Source organism: Castor canadensis, chromosome 9 (assembly GCF_047511655.1).
Source record: "Castor canadensis chromosome 9, mCasCan1.hap1v2, whole genome shotgun sequence".
NCBI lineage: Eukaryota > Metazoa > Chordata > Mammalia > Rodentia > Castoridae > Castor > Castor canadensis.
This window is the reverse complement of record NC_133394.1, coordinates 56,264,867-56,281,254: the sequence shown is the minus strand read 5'-3', so window position 1 is coordinate 56,281,254 and position 16,388 is coordinate 56,264,867. Positions and strand designations below refer to the sequence as shown.

The 16,388-nt window shown below is 33.1% G+C and overlaps 1 protein-coding gene across 14 annotated transcripts in view; it reads left to right on the top strand.

The window, feature by feature from the left end:
* Positions 1-16,388, top strand: part of Bltp1 (bridge-like lipid transfer protein family member 1) — a 230,242-nt gene that overhangs the window by 151,407 nt on the left and 62,447 nt on the right. For all 14 annotated transcript variants that reach the window (XM_074041667.1, XM_074041672.1, XM_074041678.1 and 11 more), the window contains 5 exons: positions 2,002-2,246; positions 5,732-5,837; positions 9,193-9,290; positions 10,213-10,398; positions 15,187-15,355. In XM_074041667.1, coding sequence (XP_073897768.1) covers positions 2,002-2,246; positions 5,732-5,837; positions 9,193-9,290; positions 10,213-10,398; positions 15,187-15,355 — 804 coding nt within the window. The remainder of the gene's footprint in view (positions 1-2,001; positions 2,247-5,731; positions 5,838-9,192; positions 9,291-10,212; positions 10,399-15,186; positions 15,356-16,388) is intronic.

Here is a 16,388-nt window from a genome sequence, read left to right as displayed (position 1 = left end):
ATATAGCATAGATACCTATGTATCTAGGTACCTTATTTTATTGTTATAGCTATTACAAATGTTATTTTTAATCGCATTTTTCTTAACTGTTGCTATGTACAAATGTGCCTGATGCTTTTATGTTAATAATATACTCAGAGACCATCTTGAACAATTTATTGCTAGTAAGTTGTAGATTCTTCAGAGCTTTGTAAATAATTAAACTGTTTTAATATAATATACTTTCGTCTTTTCATTTTCATCTTTTCTGTATTTTCATGCTCTTTTGTGCTTGCCTTATCTTTTTTCTATTCATTGAAGTAATCAGCATTTCACCAATGGTTCTGATGTTTGCTGGAGGGTTTTTTTTCCAGGTTTCCTTTGTTGTTTTCATTTTTTTACAAAAATGTACATTTTTGTAAGAAAATGTACATTTGTTCCTGGTATGCTAAGAGTATCTATGAAGAATAATTAGTGAATATAATCAGAAACTTTCTTCTGTACCTATTGCAGTGAAAATATTTCCCCTTTTTTCTTTTGTCATAATAGATTAACTTTTGAAACACATTTACACATACGAATATAAGCATACATATATGTTTATATAAATATATATATTCCTATCCCTATTATTTCATGTTTTGCTTATTATAAGGTTTTTTTTTAGTATTTATAACTTTCTATTATCAGATAAAAAGCACTGTAAAGTGCATTTCAGGATTTGGCAGAGTGAAGAGTTTTGTGCTTTCAAATATTGAATGCTAAGCTAAGAATGAGTTGGATTCCTTTGGTCATTTATCCAGGAAATAAAAGGGTTGATAGAAGCAGCACATTAAAAGCCAGATAGGCAGATTAGAAATAAAAAGGAGTATTTAAAAGCAGAGTGAACATATTGTCAAATATCCACACAGGTAAGAACTACAAATTCTTGAAATGAAGGAGTAGGACAAAATCAGTAACAAAACAAAAAGCATGCCTAAGAATGGATAGACAGTATCTGAGGCCTAGGATTGCTTTTGTTGGATGTTTCTGTTTAATAGTGTTGGCAGGGGTTTATGGTGGTAGACAGCCTTCACCTCTTATAGCTGGCAGGTGATAATAAATGAGTCTACCTGGTTGCACTAAGGATAGGAGATAAAGATAGTCAGGATCTTTCTGGCCTTTTCACAGATCCTGAAGTTTGTGAGTGACACTTTTCTATTTATGACTATTCATTCCAAGTATAAAAATTATTGTATAGGTAGTAATTATAGTGAATATGATCTATAGCAAGGGGCTCTTGATTAGTATTTTGAAAAAGGAGAAATTATTTTTGCTCAGGTGAGAGCATTAGAAATATATAATCAATTATATATGTCAGCAAAATAGGGTATTTAGTGATGTTTGAGTGGACACATTTGAAGCAGATGGGCTCATTTCACTGGTTTAAAAAGTGTATGTGAATGTTGATTGCACATGTACTGGGCAATAATAGATTTTGATTGTAATAAGGCTTCCATTGCTCCTTCATGCCTGAATATGGGCTGAAAAATGATAAAGGTTGTTTGTATATTTTTATTCCTTTGAATGACTATATGGCAAATAGCAGATATAAGGGTTTTATGCAACAATAAATTAAAGTTCACTGTATTCTTATTTGATATAACATGTCTTTATTTGGTATACTAATTGGTAATTGCTCCACTAATAATTATGATCGAAGATACATGTCTTTGTATAAGATGATAAAGTTGATCAGTGAGTTCATTTTCATTAATTTAAGAATTTTCAACATATGGATTTGGGAATTTTTTACCTTAAACTAATTTCTTGGTCTACCTGTTCTATAATGATGGCAAATTATTTCTGTTTTGTCCTTTGTGATAAGAAGAATATATGTAGGTGTTTACCACTTCATACAATGCTGGGCACTCATTAACTATAATAAATACTTTCTGGCTTAATATAAGTACTTTCAGTTTTTGACCGACTCAATAGTAAACAAAGTATCTACATAAACAGTAACTTTCTTGTCTCTTACAGGGGCACAGACAAGGTTTACATTTGAGTTGCCAAATCATAGATTGCGTTTTACTTCAAAAGTTTCTGCCACAGATATGTCATCCATTCCTCCTTCTGCCAGTCTTAATCTTCCACCTGTTACTATGTCAGGGAAATATATAATGGAAGAACATGACAGTTATTCAGATCAAGTGTGGAGTATAGATGAACTGCCTTCAAAACAAGGGTATTATTTACAGGGAAATTATCTACGTTGTGTGGCAGAAGTAAGTTTACTTTTAAATTTTGTTATTCTTTGTAATCTCCAAATCTTCTAGATTTGGATTTACCAAAATATGTAGTGATCCAAACTTTTGAAGTTAAACATTGAATTGTTTAACTTCAGGAAACTTCTCTACTGAATCAAGGGCAAAGGGTGTGTGTGTGTGTGTTATCTCTGTAGTTTTACTGAAATATGCTTTTTAAAATATTTACTACTCATCTTTGAACTTACATTTCTTCCTTTGGATTTAATGTCCTTCTTGACAATATTTTCAGCACTTATTTGATTATAAAAGCAAATAGTACCTAAAGTTCCAGAGCTTTATATGCATTGATTTCTCTAATCTTTGAATCAGCTCACTGAGATAATGTATTGTTCTTACTTTGAAATTGAGGAAATCAAACCTTGATGAGGTTTTACGGTTCATGTAGGTGGACATACTTACTATGAATTATCTACAGATTTTATTGAAAAATAAAATAGAGTTACAGACTAATTTCTTTGTCAGGATAATTTGAAAGCTGACATACTTGATTATATCAATTTTTTTTTACTTTACATCTGTGCAACTATTAAGTTTTAAAATCACTTGGACACATTTGCTTTGATTTGGTGATCTATACGAAAGCTCTTTGGGTTCTTCAATAGAAATACTACACTTAGGGGGTACACCAGTACATCTGATGTACTTTCTTTAGACTCCAACTGCTCAGAAAGTAATAGTTGAAATTTCTTCTGTTGTTATTCTAATTTATAGAGTAGAAAACTAAAGCTGAGAGTAAATAACTTTCTTACAGTCTTTCAACCTTCAAATAATTGTAGGAACCACACATTGGTGGTTTCCATCCAGATAGTACAATGCTCTTACCTTACCATATCAGTTTGTCAGAAACAATTACAATCTTACCAATGTATATAGGTATTATAATCCAAATTGGTTCATTCTTCTATTTTTCTCCTTTCTACTTAATCCACTTCTCATGATGATTTCAACAGTTAAAAATTCTGTATTAATTTTTGTATAAAAAGTACATCGACCACTTTCACCTTTTTAACTTCCTTCTTTTAACACTTCCTGTCCTGTTTTTCATGATATTGACTATATTTGTATTGGGTCTATATTCCATATATGAAGCAAAAAAGATGCGGACTTTGGCTTTCAAAACCTGGCAAACTTAATGTAAAATGTATGTTCTCCAGTTCCATCCACTTAAATGCATATGACAAAATTTCATTTTTTTTTATGGCTGAATAAAATTCCATTCTATGTAAATGTTGCATTTTCTTAATTCCTTCATTAGTAGTGGGGATTTTTGCTGTTTTCATAGCTTAGCTATTGTGAATATGCTGCAATAAACATGGGTGTGCAGATACCTTTATCGCAACCTGACTTATATTCCTTTGGGTGTATCCATAAGAGTGGTATCGCTGGATGACATGGCAGTTATAGTTTTAAGTTTTTTGAGGAGTCTCCATATTGTTTTCTGTAGTGGTTATACTAAGTCACCATTCCCACCAACAGTGTATGAGGGTTCATTTTTCCCCTCATCCTCACCAATGTTTGTTGTTCATGGTGTTCTTGATAGTACCCATTCTAACAGGAGTAAGGTGTAATCTTATTGTGGTTTTGGTTTGCATTTCCTTTAGTTCCAGGGATGGTGAGCATTTTTTCATGTGTTTTTTGGCCATTTGAATTTCTTCTTTTGAGAAAGTTCTGTTCAGTTCAGTTGCCCATTTCTTTATTGGGTCATTGATTTTTGGGAAGTTTAGTTTTTTGAGCTCCATGTATATTCTGGTTATTATTTCCTTGTCAGATATATAGCTGGGAATGATTTTCTCCCATTCTGGAAAACAGTTCCTGTGTAGGGGTTGGAACTATTGGCGGGAGGAAGATGTAAGAAAGGGGTGTACGAGGGTGAATATAGTAGAACTATTATGTACTCATGTATGAAAATGGAAAAATGAGACCTGTTGAAACTGTTCCAGGAATTGAGGGGGGGAAGAGTAGAGGAGAATGATGGAGGGAATGAATTCAACAGTGGTATATTATAAGAACTATGGTAAACATCACAATGTTCCTCCAGTACAGCAGTAATAAAATGAAAAAGAGATGCAGTGGGGAGGAAAAAAAAACAATTTTCTACTTGTAGATTTTTTTTTCTCAAAAATCTGAAGCATCTGTAAGAAATCTCTTGGGTTCTTTCATAGAAGTAATACAGTTTCAGGGGACATTTAAGACTGAGTTACATTCTTCAGACTCTCCTTTTCTTAGTACCTAAGAATTGGGATTTCTGTATATGAAAAATGAATCCACAAAAATGTACAAGATTCTAACAAGTTGAAGATTAACTTAAAACATGTAAAAGTGTATTTCACTTGCTCTTTCTACTCTGAAAAATTGTAACAAACTCCAGTTTTAAGCAGCACCATTATTGTTTCATATGAAAGAAAATAAAATATACATAATGTGATGCAGTATATAATTCCTTTTTAATACTATATATTAGAAAGGAATAAAGTTTGTAAATCAGAAAGTGCACAGTCTCAATTTAGTAACATTTTGCAGCTAACTCAGGACATTTCAGAGTCTAAAGTTGCATTCCTCTTAATATTGCATGTTTTACCATGGCCTAAAATAAACACAACTGAAAATTAACCTGTGCCCTGTACTACTGTATACAAAAAAGTGCCAATACACTTAATTTTTCTCTGACTTTTTATTGAAGACTGCCAAATCTACTATGCTCTTTTACTTTTTTTTATTGTTGTTTTGTTTTTTTTGAGACAGGGTCTCATTATATAACCCAGGTGTTGCTCTTTCAATTTTTTTGATCAAAATATGAACACTATCAAAATGGCAGATGGTAAAGTATTTGCCTTAATTGTAAGAATGTTTAAATCTATCTTTCCTGTAATTTTCAATTCCAGTTATGAGCTACTGTCTTGTACCTGTTTACTAACTGGTTTTTGGCCAGAAATTAATACCATATTCTAATCATATGGTACATATTTTATAAAATTGACTGGATATCTCTGGTTTGCTAATTTATTCAAATGTCCTGAGATCCAGCATTTTTTTTTTGTTTTCTTTTTTAATACCTGTTTTCTTAGCATCTTGTCTGTGCATTTAAGAGCGCAAAAATGATTATTTACATAAATTATACTTTAGGCAAAATTTTGATTTTTAAATTGGCAGGTTACATTGTTAAAGTATAATTTTTATTTGTATTTTAAAAATATCTCACACCTTATTATCTCCTATTTACTTTAAAAAAGTACACATTTTGGGAAAGGCCCATTTCATTGTCAGGCCAATAAAGTATTAGGGACTCTGAATATTTGAAACCATTTTTCAGTGTATTCTTGTCAAATAATATGTAGATAATTATCTGTTTTTCCTTAATTTTGGGAATGATTTTTTATTATGAAAAATGTGTAAAGGTAGTATACTCGGTAGTGTTAATCTAACGCTTTGATTTTGCTTGGCAGGTTGGTTCTTTTGAACATAATCTTACAACCGATCTTTTAAACCACTTGGTGTTTGTACAGAAAGTGTTCATGAAGGAAGTTAATGAAGTAATACAAAAAGTTTCTGGTAAGATGATCCGGTACCTTATCGCATAGTTGCAGGCTTGTTTTCTCACTGGTTCCTTGAAGTTCCATAATGTGAAATAAAGCTTGATTGACACAAAATAGCAAAATTAGGTAGATCTGTCTATCAGTCAATCATGAAAGTATATTAAGATTTTCTACAGATTTATTTTTCTTATTACTTACCTAGAGAAGGTACCAGTTATTCATTATTTGATTAAGCAATGGAAAACATAGTCGACTTTCAAAATGAGAATCACAGTTCTTATTTAATTGCATATGGTGTTAATGGTTTTTGTACCTTATGATTACTCCTAAATCAAATGGGACCTGCTCTTGCTTGTAGAGCCAGGTGAGAAACTAAGAACTTTACTGGCTTAATTCCACCCACCCTGCAAATGTTATTCCACATTAATTCTTTACCTCTAGATCATGATATAATTCATTTCCTATTTGCAATTAGAAATTATGTTTTTGTATAAATTATCTTCATAAATTATGTCTATGCATAAGATAAGAGAGATTATAAACTAAACCCAGTCTATAGTTGTTTGTTCAGAAAATATATAATGTCAAACTAAATGATGACAAGGTTATAAAGATGTGTGGATGTATTAGTTATCAGGCTTTGGGAACTTACATGTTCTCTGAAAAGAGCACTTACATATGTAATAAATACAACCTTTTGGCTGGATGCTTGTGGGTCATGCCTGTCACCCCAGCTACTTGGGGGGCTGAGATCAGGAAGATCATACCTTGGCAAACATTTCTTGAGATCCCATCTCTAAAACTAGAGTAAAATAGAGTGAAGGTATGACTGACTCAAGTACTAGAGCTCCTGATTTGCAAGTGTAAAGCCCTTAGTTCAAATTGTATCCCTGCCCTATCCCCCCCCCCCAAAATGCAAACCTTTAAACAAAGTGTGAATCCATAAGAAAGTTACATGTTGTAAGTATAAAGGAGGGAGAACACTTCATGGATATAATTGTCATTGAGGACTTTATCATATAGGAATGATTTGAACTGTGCCTTGAATACATCCTGCTTTTTATTGTCTAGTGCATTTCAGAAGAAAAGGGACAGTTTGATGGGAGCAAAGTAAAAAAAAAAAACTGGGAAAGAACAGCAGTTTATTTATTGAGAATGAGGTAAAAATTGTGGGAGCATGAGGAAAGTTATGAGACTTGCCATGGTTGTTGTGAGTGTGAAAGAGAAATGACATTTTGATGATTCTTCATCAAGAGTTGAATCAAGAATCAGCATAGGTACCTGATTGAATTCAGGAAAACACCAAGGGTTCACTAAAGTACTGATTGCAACAATTTGAAGGTATTTGGTTCCTGCCCTGAAGAACTCAGTCTGTTCAGGAAGGTAACTATGTGAATGAATAAAAAAACAAAAAATGTGAGGATGTTTTTTGACACATCATATGGGAAAGAAGGACTAAATCTGCTCAGGATGAATCAGGGAAGGTTTGAATAAGTTAATGTGTGACAAAGGAATGAGACCAGCACTAAGTAAACACTTGAATGTTAATTTACTCTCCTTATATATTAGAGTTGACAAAGATGTGAATATAGTTGAAAAAGCATGAATCGAATAGACCAGAACATAAGTGAAGGGGAAAGTCATTTTAGAAAAGGGAGTCCAGGGAATAGTGACAGAAGCAGGATATGGTTTCAAGTGATGAAAAAGTCATGACTTAATGTATCAGAAATAGCACTGAAATGTAAGGTGAACACCATCTGCTGGAATAATTGTGACTTCCAAATGATGTGGTCATAGAAAAAGCCATATTTGAATGAACTTTGAGAGTCCAAGAAGTGATAAGTTTAATTTAGTCCATCAGAAAATTTGGTGGTTGATAGGAGAGAGAGACTAGAAGAATGGGAGGGGAGGGTAGTCAATATCTGAGTAAATAATGTAAGTATTGATGAAATGTAGGCAAGAGAGTTAGTTGTATGGGAAATACCTGATTATAAGTAGAGGAAAAGAAAATACAGTGTGCTGCAAACTTTAGAGTAGAATAGGTGAGAGAGAGAAGGTGCAAGTATACTAGCAGGCCCTGAGCTTACACAGAAGCACACAGGCTGCATAGACACATGGTGTCTACGCGTTCCTTCAAAATATAAATGCTAATCTATTAACTAATGTTCTGGCATTATTGATCCATAATCCTGAATATATCTGTTCCTGTCTCTTCATCCATATTATTCCTTCTTTCTTTCCTGTGTGTTTATTCATCTTTATGTACATAGTTTTTTTGTTTTAGTCAAATTTTATGTCTTGTTCTTACCTAGAAAGTACCTTCTGTTGATTATGACTTCTTTCTATAAATTTTTCCCTGTTTCTTCTTTTGTAGTTCTCATGAAAAAAATTTGTATTTTAACATAGTACTTATTGAACAGATTTTGACCATTAGTTTTAAATTTCAAGAACCCAGAGGAGGTTAATTTCTGTTTAAAAAAGAAAAACACAAAACCTGCTCTATGTCTGTTTGATTCTTAGTTCCTGTGATACATTTTGAGGTCCATAATAAAAAAAAAATCACATCTCACCTATTGAGTCCCTGCGATGATGTTAAACTCAACATAGATACAAAGAAATTAATCATTTTAAGATGGAATATTTGAAAGATAAGCTTGCATTAAAGTTTTCAAATCAAAAAAAGAAAGTAGAAATAGAAGTTATAGCATAAAATATTAGAATACCATATTTTATGGGCAAAAAATGCACTTTTAATAGAAATTTTATGACCAAAATCCTCTGCCACCAGTATTTTTTAATATACTGGATGAATGCTTGCTATCACTCTTTATTATCAGCCCATATTACCGTTTTCATTTCTCCACCTTTATGTTTTCTTTCATTCTTTTTTTTTTGCAGTACATCTAAAAAGTTCACATTGTTGATTGAAGACATTAATCAGTTTACATTTTTGCCTTGAATATATGTTCTGAGATATATAATCACATATTTGGTTAAATCATGCGTAATATTAATTATTTATAAAATGTTCTTAGTGAGTGTCCATATATTGACAATTACCTGTTTTTTATTTATCTGTCCCAGTGAAATGTAAGTTGGCTAAAGATTGCAGTTGAAGGTTGTGCTTACAAAAAAAAAAAAACCTGCTTTTGTCACACATGGTGACATATATCCATAATGGTAGCCTTGGGAGGCTGAGACAGGAGAATTACATGGTTGAGGTTAGCCTGGGCTACATAGTGAACCCTTTCTCAAAATTTAAAGAAAAAAAAAAACTGTTTTAATTCGAGTGTCTTTTTCATGCACAAAATAATTACATTTTTTCCTTGAAAAGTAAGTACCCAGACCCTCAGTTATTTAACCTGTTATAGGTGGAGAGCAGCCTATTCCTCTCTGGAATGAGCATGATGGAACAACAGATGGCGATAAGCCTAAAATTCTCCTCTATTCCCTGAACTTACAGTTTAAGGTAACATTTAAATAATAATGATACGTTTAGAAGTATTTTCTAATTAATATATACTTGTCCTAGAAAATTTATGTGATATATAAATTATAGAATGGAAAATAAAAATAAGCTAATCACAACTACATAAGTATAAAAACTTTAATAGTAATTTGAATATTTTAGGGCTTTTTTTTCTATTAGTATTTTCTTTTCATTTGTCTTTTGGCTGTTTTGGGGATTGAACCCAAGGTCTCACTCTGAGGCTAGCAGTCTACCACTAAGCTATATCTCCAGTCCCACTGTTAGTACTTTTATGTATTGCATGCATTTTGAAAAACTTCAGATATATTTCCATCTCAGAATATTTAGATCAACTTTATCTTTGTGAACTACTGAATTGTATGTTATATAGTTGTAACAATTTGCTTTCCTACTCTCTTCTGATGATAATTTGATATGTCCAATTACTGATTTCATAATTTCCTTTGCAAGAAATATTTTGTATGTTGTCCAATTAAAAATAATAATATTTTAGGGCCTCAGGGTATAGCTCATTGGTACAACACTTAAGGGTTTCGTCCCTATTATAAAACAAAACAAAACACTTCAATTGAAAACTTAACATTTCTAATAGTTAAAATATTAGTATTCTTGAAAGTAAAAAGTCATTCTTATCAAACTGTTACTGACTTATAATGAATGCATTTAATTCATGAATATTCTACATTTTAAATGGAAAATACTAGCATCAAATTTAATAGATAAAAAACTCCTACTAATATGAGAAATTACAGACTGTGGCCAGTCTTATCAGCTTCTTTGGTGGAAATCCTATACATATTTTAAAACATGACTTCTTCTTCTTTTATGTAGATAGATTGTGTTTAAGTGAGTCTATATTACTTATTAATGTTTCTTTTCCCGCTCATAATACAATATGCAGGGTATTCAAGTAACAGCCACAACCCCATCAATGAGAGCTGTGAGATTTGAAACTGGGTTGATAGCGCTGGAACTTTCTAACCGACTTCAAACCAAAGCTTCACCAGGAAGTAGCAGCTACCTGAAACTATTTGGTAAATGCCAAGTGGATTTAAATCTGGCATTAGGTCAAATTGTCAAGCATCAGGTATGTGCAGAATATAATGATGTTACAACTGTGGCTTTTCAGTGTCGCATACCATTATGAATGACTTTCACTTATGTATTATTATATTTTTTGTCGTAAAAATAATTGTACAGTTTATTAAGAAAGAAACTTAGTATAAGAAGATAAAACTAGGGAGGAAAGGGAAAAAACAGAGAAACTTCCTGCCCCCATGCAAGAAACAGGAGTAGAGACTCCTATATTACTATATTTTAAAAAATCATTTAAGTTCTTGGCATTTATCACTGTAAATTCTAATGAAAACTCCTTTATGAAGGACTTGACAAAGTAGTAGAATACAAGATTAATATACAGAAATCAGTAACCTTCCTATATACCAACAGTGAACAGACCGAGAAAGAAATCAGGGGAAACAGTCCCATTTACAATAGCCTTAAAAAGAATAAAGTACCTCGGAATAAATTTAAGAAAGGAAACCAAAGACCTTTTCCATGAAAACTATAAACCACTGAAGATAGAAATTGAAAAAGACATAAGAAGATGGAAAGATCTCCCATGCTCATGGGTTGGTAGAATCAATGTTGTGAAAATAGCCATGCTACCAAAAGCAATCTACATGTTCAGTGCAATCACTATCAAAATTCCAATGACATTCTTCACAGAGATAGAAAAATCAATCCTAAAATACTTACGGAAACACAAAGACCTCGAATAGCCAAAGCAATCCTGAGCAAAAAGTCCAATGCTTGTAGGTATCAGAATTTCTGACTTCACACTATACTACAGAGCCATAATAATAAAGACAGCATGGTATTGCCACAAAAAGAGATATGAAAAACAATGGATTCGAATAGAAGACCCAGAGGTAAACCCATGCAGCTAAAGCCAACTGATCTTCAAAAAAGGAGGCCAAAACATACAATAGAGAAGACAGTTTCTTCAACAGATGTTGCTGGTAAAACTGGATATCCACAAGTGTAACACTGGAACTAGATCCCTGTCTGTCACTCTGTACCAAAATCAACTCAAAGTGGATCAGAGTCCTTAATAAAAGGTCTGAAATTTTGAATCAACTACAGGAAGGAGTAGTTAATACACTGGAACATATAGGCTTAGGGAAGGATTTCCTAAATAGAACTCAAAGAAGCAGTCACTAGACTCGAGAGCACACAGATTGAGAGAAAAGCTTTGCCAACTATTCATCTGATAAGGATCTAATATCCACAATCTACAGGGAACTCAAAAAACTCAACCCTCAAAGAATCAACATCCTAATGAAGAAATGGGCACATTAATTGAATAGGGGATTTTCAAAAGAAGAGGTACCAATGGCTAATAAATATGTGAAGAAATGTTCAACTTCCCTAGCTATAAAAAAAGGTACACATCTAAAGTACTATATCAGGATTTCATCTCACTCCAGTTAGAATGGTCACATTCAAGAGAAAAACAACAAATGCTAGCCAGGATGCTGCAAAACAGGAACCCTTATACAATGTTGGTGAGAATGTAAATTAGTACAACCATTATGGAAAGCATTATGGAGATTCCTCAAAAAACTGAAAGTTGAACTGCCATATGACCCAGTGATACCATTTCTGGGCATTTACCCAAAGGAATGTAAGTCAGGATAAAATAGAGACACCTGATGTGCATTGCAGCAGTATTCACAATAGCCAAGCTATGGAAACAACCCAGATACCCTGCAACTCATAAATGGATCAAAAATATACATGCACAATGGTATATTACTCAGCCATAAAGAATAACAACAACATGTAGTTTGAAGGTAAATGAATGCAGTTGTAGGACATCATGTTAAGTGAAGTATTGAGGCTCAGAAAGACAAAGGCAGCATGTTTTCTCTCATATGTGGAAGATAAATCCAAAAGATATACACAAAACCAAACATGATGATATATCATGATATACAAACTCATATGTAGAGCATGTTTGTAATGGTGGAACTACTCTGTGGAACTCAGGGAAGGAGGGAAAGGAAAAGAGAATGGTAGAGCGTAACAATATCATAAATGAACATCTGTGAATGATAAGAGGATATAAGGATATGTATTGAAAGCTATTAAAAAATGGGGGTGAGGGTGGGAGGTAAAGGGTTAGAGGAAAGTAATGGAAGGGATTGAATGGACAAAAGTAAAGTATACTCACAGTGGGCATACATTGAGAAACACCTTTATCGACTTAAATATTAATAATGAAAGACAGGACTATAAAACAGGTACAGAGTGCATGAGGGAGTACTTCCCCCTGTGGAAGTGGGAGGTTGAATGAAGGAGATTAAGGTAAGGGAATATGATTGATGGACTTCATATACTTACATGAAATAGAAGAAACCTCTTGCAGTTGTTTTCAGTGGGGTGGGGAGGGAGTTGAGGGGGAGAGACAGTGGGTATGATCTGTCAATAAAAAAGCCTATTTGGAATTGTCACAGTGAATCCCCCTGCACAGTGAATATATCGTAATAAAATTTTTTTTTAAAAGAAGGCCTTGAAAATTTTACTTAGCCTTTCATTGTGTTTTATGACAACATTTTAACTCTTTTTTTTTTTTTAAGTATACGATAGTTATATAGAGAGGGTTTTGGCTGTGACATTTGCATACATGTGTACAGTATACCCCAGTTAGGTTCATCCCCACTATTATTCTTCCAAATCCACCTACACCCTTCTTAAAATGACTGACTTCAACAGATTTCAACCGAATTCATCTTTGTACACATACATAGCTGATCAACCACATTCACTCTCCTTTACTGTTGTCATTCATCCTCCCCTTCTCACTAGTATCCTCCCCCTAAGATGATCTGTTTTGCATTCCTGTCCTTTATTGTTTTAAATGTATGTTCATTGCTTAAAGGGATTTTCCTTTGGTATTTCACCTGTGAATATATTATACTTTGATCATCTAACCTCTTTTGTTACAACTCCTTACTCTTTGCCTCCTACCCCATGTTCAGCAATTTTCATTGTGTGGTTTATTTTGGGACTTGTTACTACACAGATGCAGTTTATTTCAGTTTTGTATGCTCTTGATCATTCTGTTTTCCTATCTCTCCTCCCCTTAGTGTCCTCAAACAATCCAACTATTGGTACATGTCCTGTATGTATGTATGTGTTTATGCATATATTTACACATATATATACATATATATTAATGCTTGTATTTGTGTATATGTCTATCATTTGGATCTGTCTTCTACATATGAGAGACAATATAAAATCTTTATCTTTCTGAACCTGGCTTATGTCACTTAATATGATGATATCCATTTCCATCCATTTACCTGCAAATGACATAATTTCATTCTCTTTGTGGCTGAATAAAATTCCACTGTGTGTGTGTATGTATATGTATATAAACATATACATAAAACACACATATATAGATATCACATTTTCTTATTTTTTTTATCATTTGTAGAACAGTTGGTCTTTTTCCATAACTTGGCTACTGTAAATTATGTTGCAACAAACATGGGTGTCCAAGTATATTTATTGTATCTGTATTTACATTCCTTTAGATATATGCCCAGGTGTGGGATCCCTAGATCATATTGTAGTTCTGTTTTTAGATTTTTGAGGAACTTCCATACTGCTTTCCATAGTGGTTGTGCTAATTTACATTCCCATCAGCTGTTTACATGAGTTTCTTTTTCCCTGCATCCTTGCCAATATTCGTTGTGGTTTGTGTTCATAATGTTTGCCATTCTAATAGGAGCGAGGTGAAATTTTAATGTGGTTTTGATTTGCATTTCCTTTATGACTAGGATGTTGAGACTTTCTTCATGTGATTTTGGCCCACTTGCACTTCTTTTTTGAAAAACTTCTGTTTAGTTCATTTGCCCATTTCTTCATTGAGTCATTGATTTGTTGGGAGGTTTTGTTTTTGAGCTCTTTATAAATTCTGGTTATTAATCCCTTGTCAGCTATATAGCTGGCAAAGATTTTCTCCCATTCTGAGGACTGTGTCTTCAGTTTAGTGACTGTTTCCTTTGTTAGGCAGAAGCTTTTTAATTTCATGTATCCCATTTATGTGTTAACATAATTTAGTGCAAGATCAAGCATATGAAAGTTAACCTACTATCTTCATAAATATTTTTTGTATTTTTTAAAATTTGTTCAAAATTATTTCAATGCCATGTGCTCACATCAGTCAGTACCTAGCATGTTATTAGGTTTATGGCTTCTCTGCAGAATATTTGCAAGTTTTATGTACAATAATGTTAAACATGTAACAGTTTTATAAAATTAGCTTTGGCTCTTTTCTCATTGGGGATTTTTTTTTTGGTGGTTTGGTTTATAATTTGCTAAAATGTATGTAGATTTTAATCAACCTTTTCTGATTTGAAGAACCAATTTAAAAAATACCAGTCACGGTTGAAAAATTGAGTAGCTATATTAAAGGTTCTGTGGAGAAAAAATTAATAGGAATTTCTTGTTATCTCCAGCAAGCATAATTTTTTCAAATGAAAACATGTTTTGAAATATTTAATATATCACCATATTTAACTCTGCTGGGGATTGAACCCAGAGGCGGCTTACATGTGCTTGTCAAATGTTCTCCCACTGAGCCATGTTCCTAGGTCCATATTTATGTCATACATGGAAGTTCATATTTTGTAATAATTTGAAGTATTTATGGTATAGTATATAAGGAATGTTTTGTTAACAGTTGAAATTGAGAAAAATGCACTGTGGTTGTTTGGTGAACAGTGCTCTTAACAATGCTTACTTTTTTTATTAAGCATTTTCCATTTTTTATGTTACTGTGCTTTAAATTTTATTTTAGGTTTATGAGGAAGCTGGCTCAGATTTTCATCAAGTTGCTTATTTTAAAACTAGAATTGGATTAAGGAATGCTCTTCGAGAAGAAATCAGTGGTTCTTCAGATAGAGAAGCTGTGCTCATTACCTTGAATAGGCCAATTGTTTATGCACAGCCTGTGGCCTTTGATAGAGGTAAGAGTAAACTAGTCATTACTATCTTTAGGGTTTTTTATTTTAAAATTTTTTTTCCATTTTTACTAGGATACATTTGTTCTACAGGGGGGATTTGCTATGACAATTCCGAATAGGCTTACCTTATGGATGTGTTAGGTGCCCCTATCAGCTTTACCCCTTGACCCCCTCCTCGCCCCACTTAAAGCAATTTCAAGAGGTTTCATTGTTTTATTTCATAGTGTATATGAAGCCTATCAACCATATTCCCTTACCTTCATCTCTTCCATTCAACCTCCCCCTTCCCACAAGTACACCCCCCCACATACACTATAACTATTATACGGTCCTGTCTTTTATTAATTCCAAACTCAGTGTTCAAAGGAGTTTCTCTAAATATTATTGGTGTTAGTCGTTTTACCTTGGTCAGTTCAACCCCTTCCAATACTCTCCCTTATGGCTTCCCTCCCACCTCCTGTTATTCAGCAGCTTTCAGTACATACCATTATATTCTCTATCTGCACAGGTGTAATTTATTTCGATATTGTTGAATCACTATCATTCTCTTTTCCTTTTCTTCCTCTCCTAAGTTGCATAGAGTAGGTCCACTGTTGCAAACATATTTTACATATAACTTTCTAAATGATCATGTTTGTTTTTGTGTATTTATCGTTTGGTTCTATACAAACGTGGCCTTTTTCTTTCTGAACCTGGCTTCTCTTAACATTATGTCCTCCATTTGTGTTAATTTACCTTCAGACCACCTAGTTTCCTTTTTCCTTGTGGTTAAATAAAATTCCAGTGTGTGTGTGTGCATGCATATAGACTTATGTACATATCTACATACATACATATATGTGTGTGTGTGTCTGTGTGTGTATATATATATCATATTTTCCTAATCCATTCATCAGCTGTAGGGCAACTGGCTTGTTTCCATAGCATGGCTTTTGTGAACAGTGCTACAATAAACAATGGTGTGCAGGTGTCTCTATTATATCCTGACTTACATTCCTTAGAGATATGCCCAGGAGCGGTATCACTGAATTATATG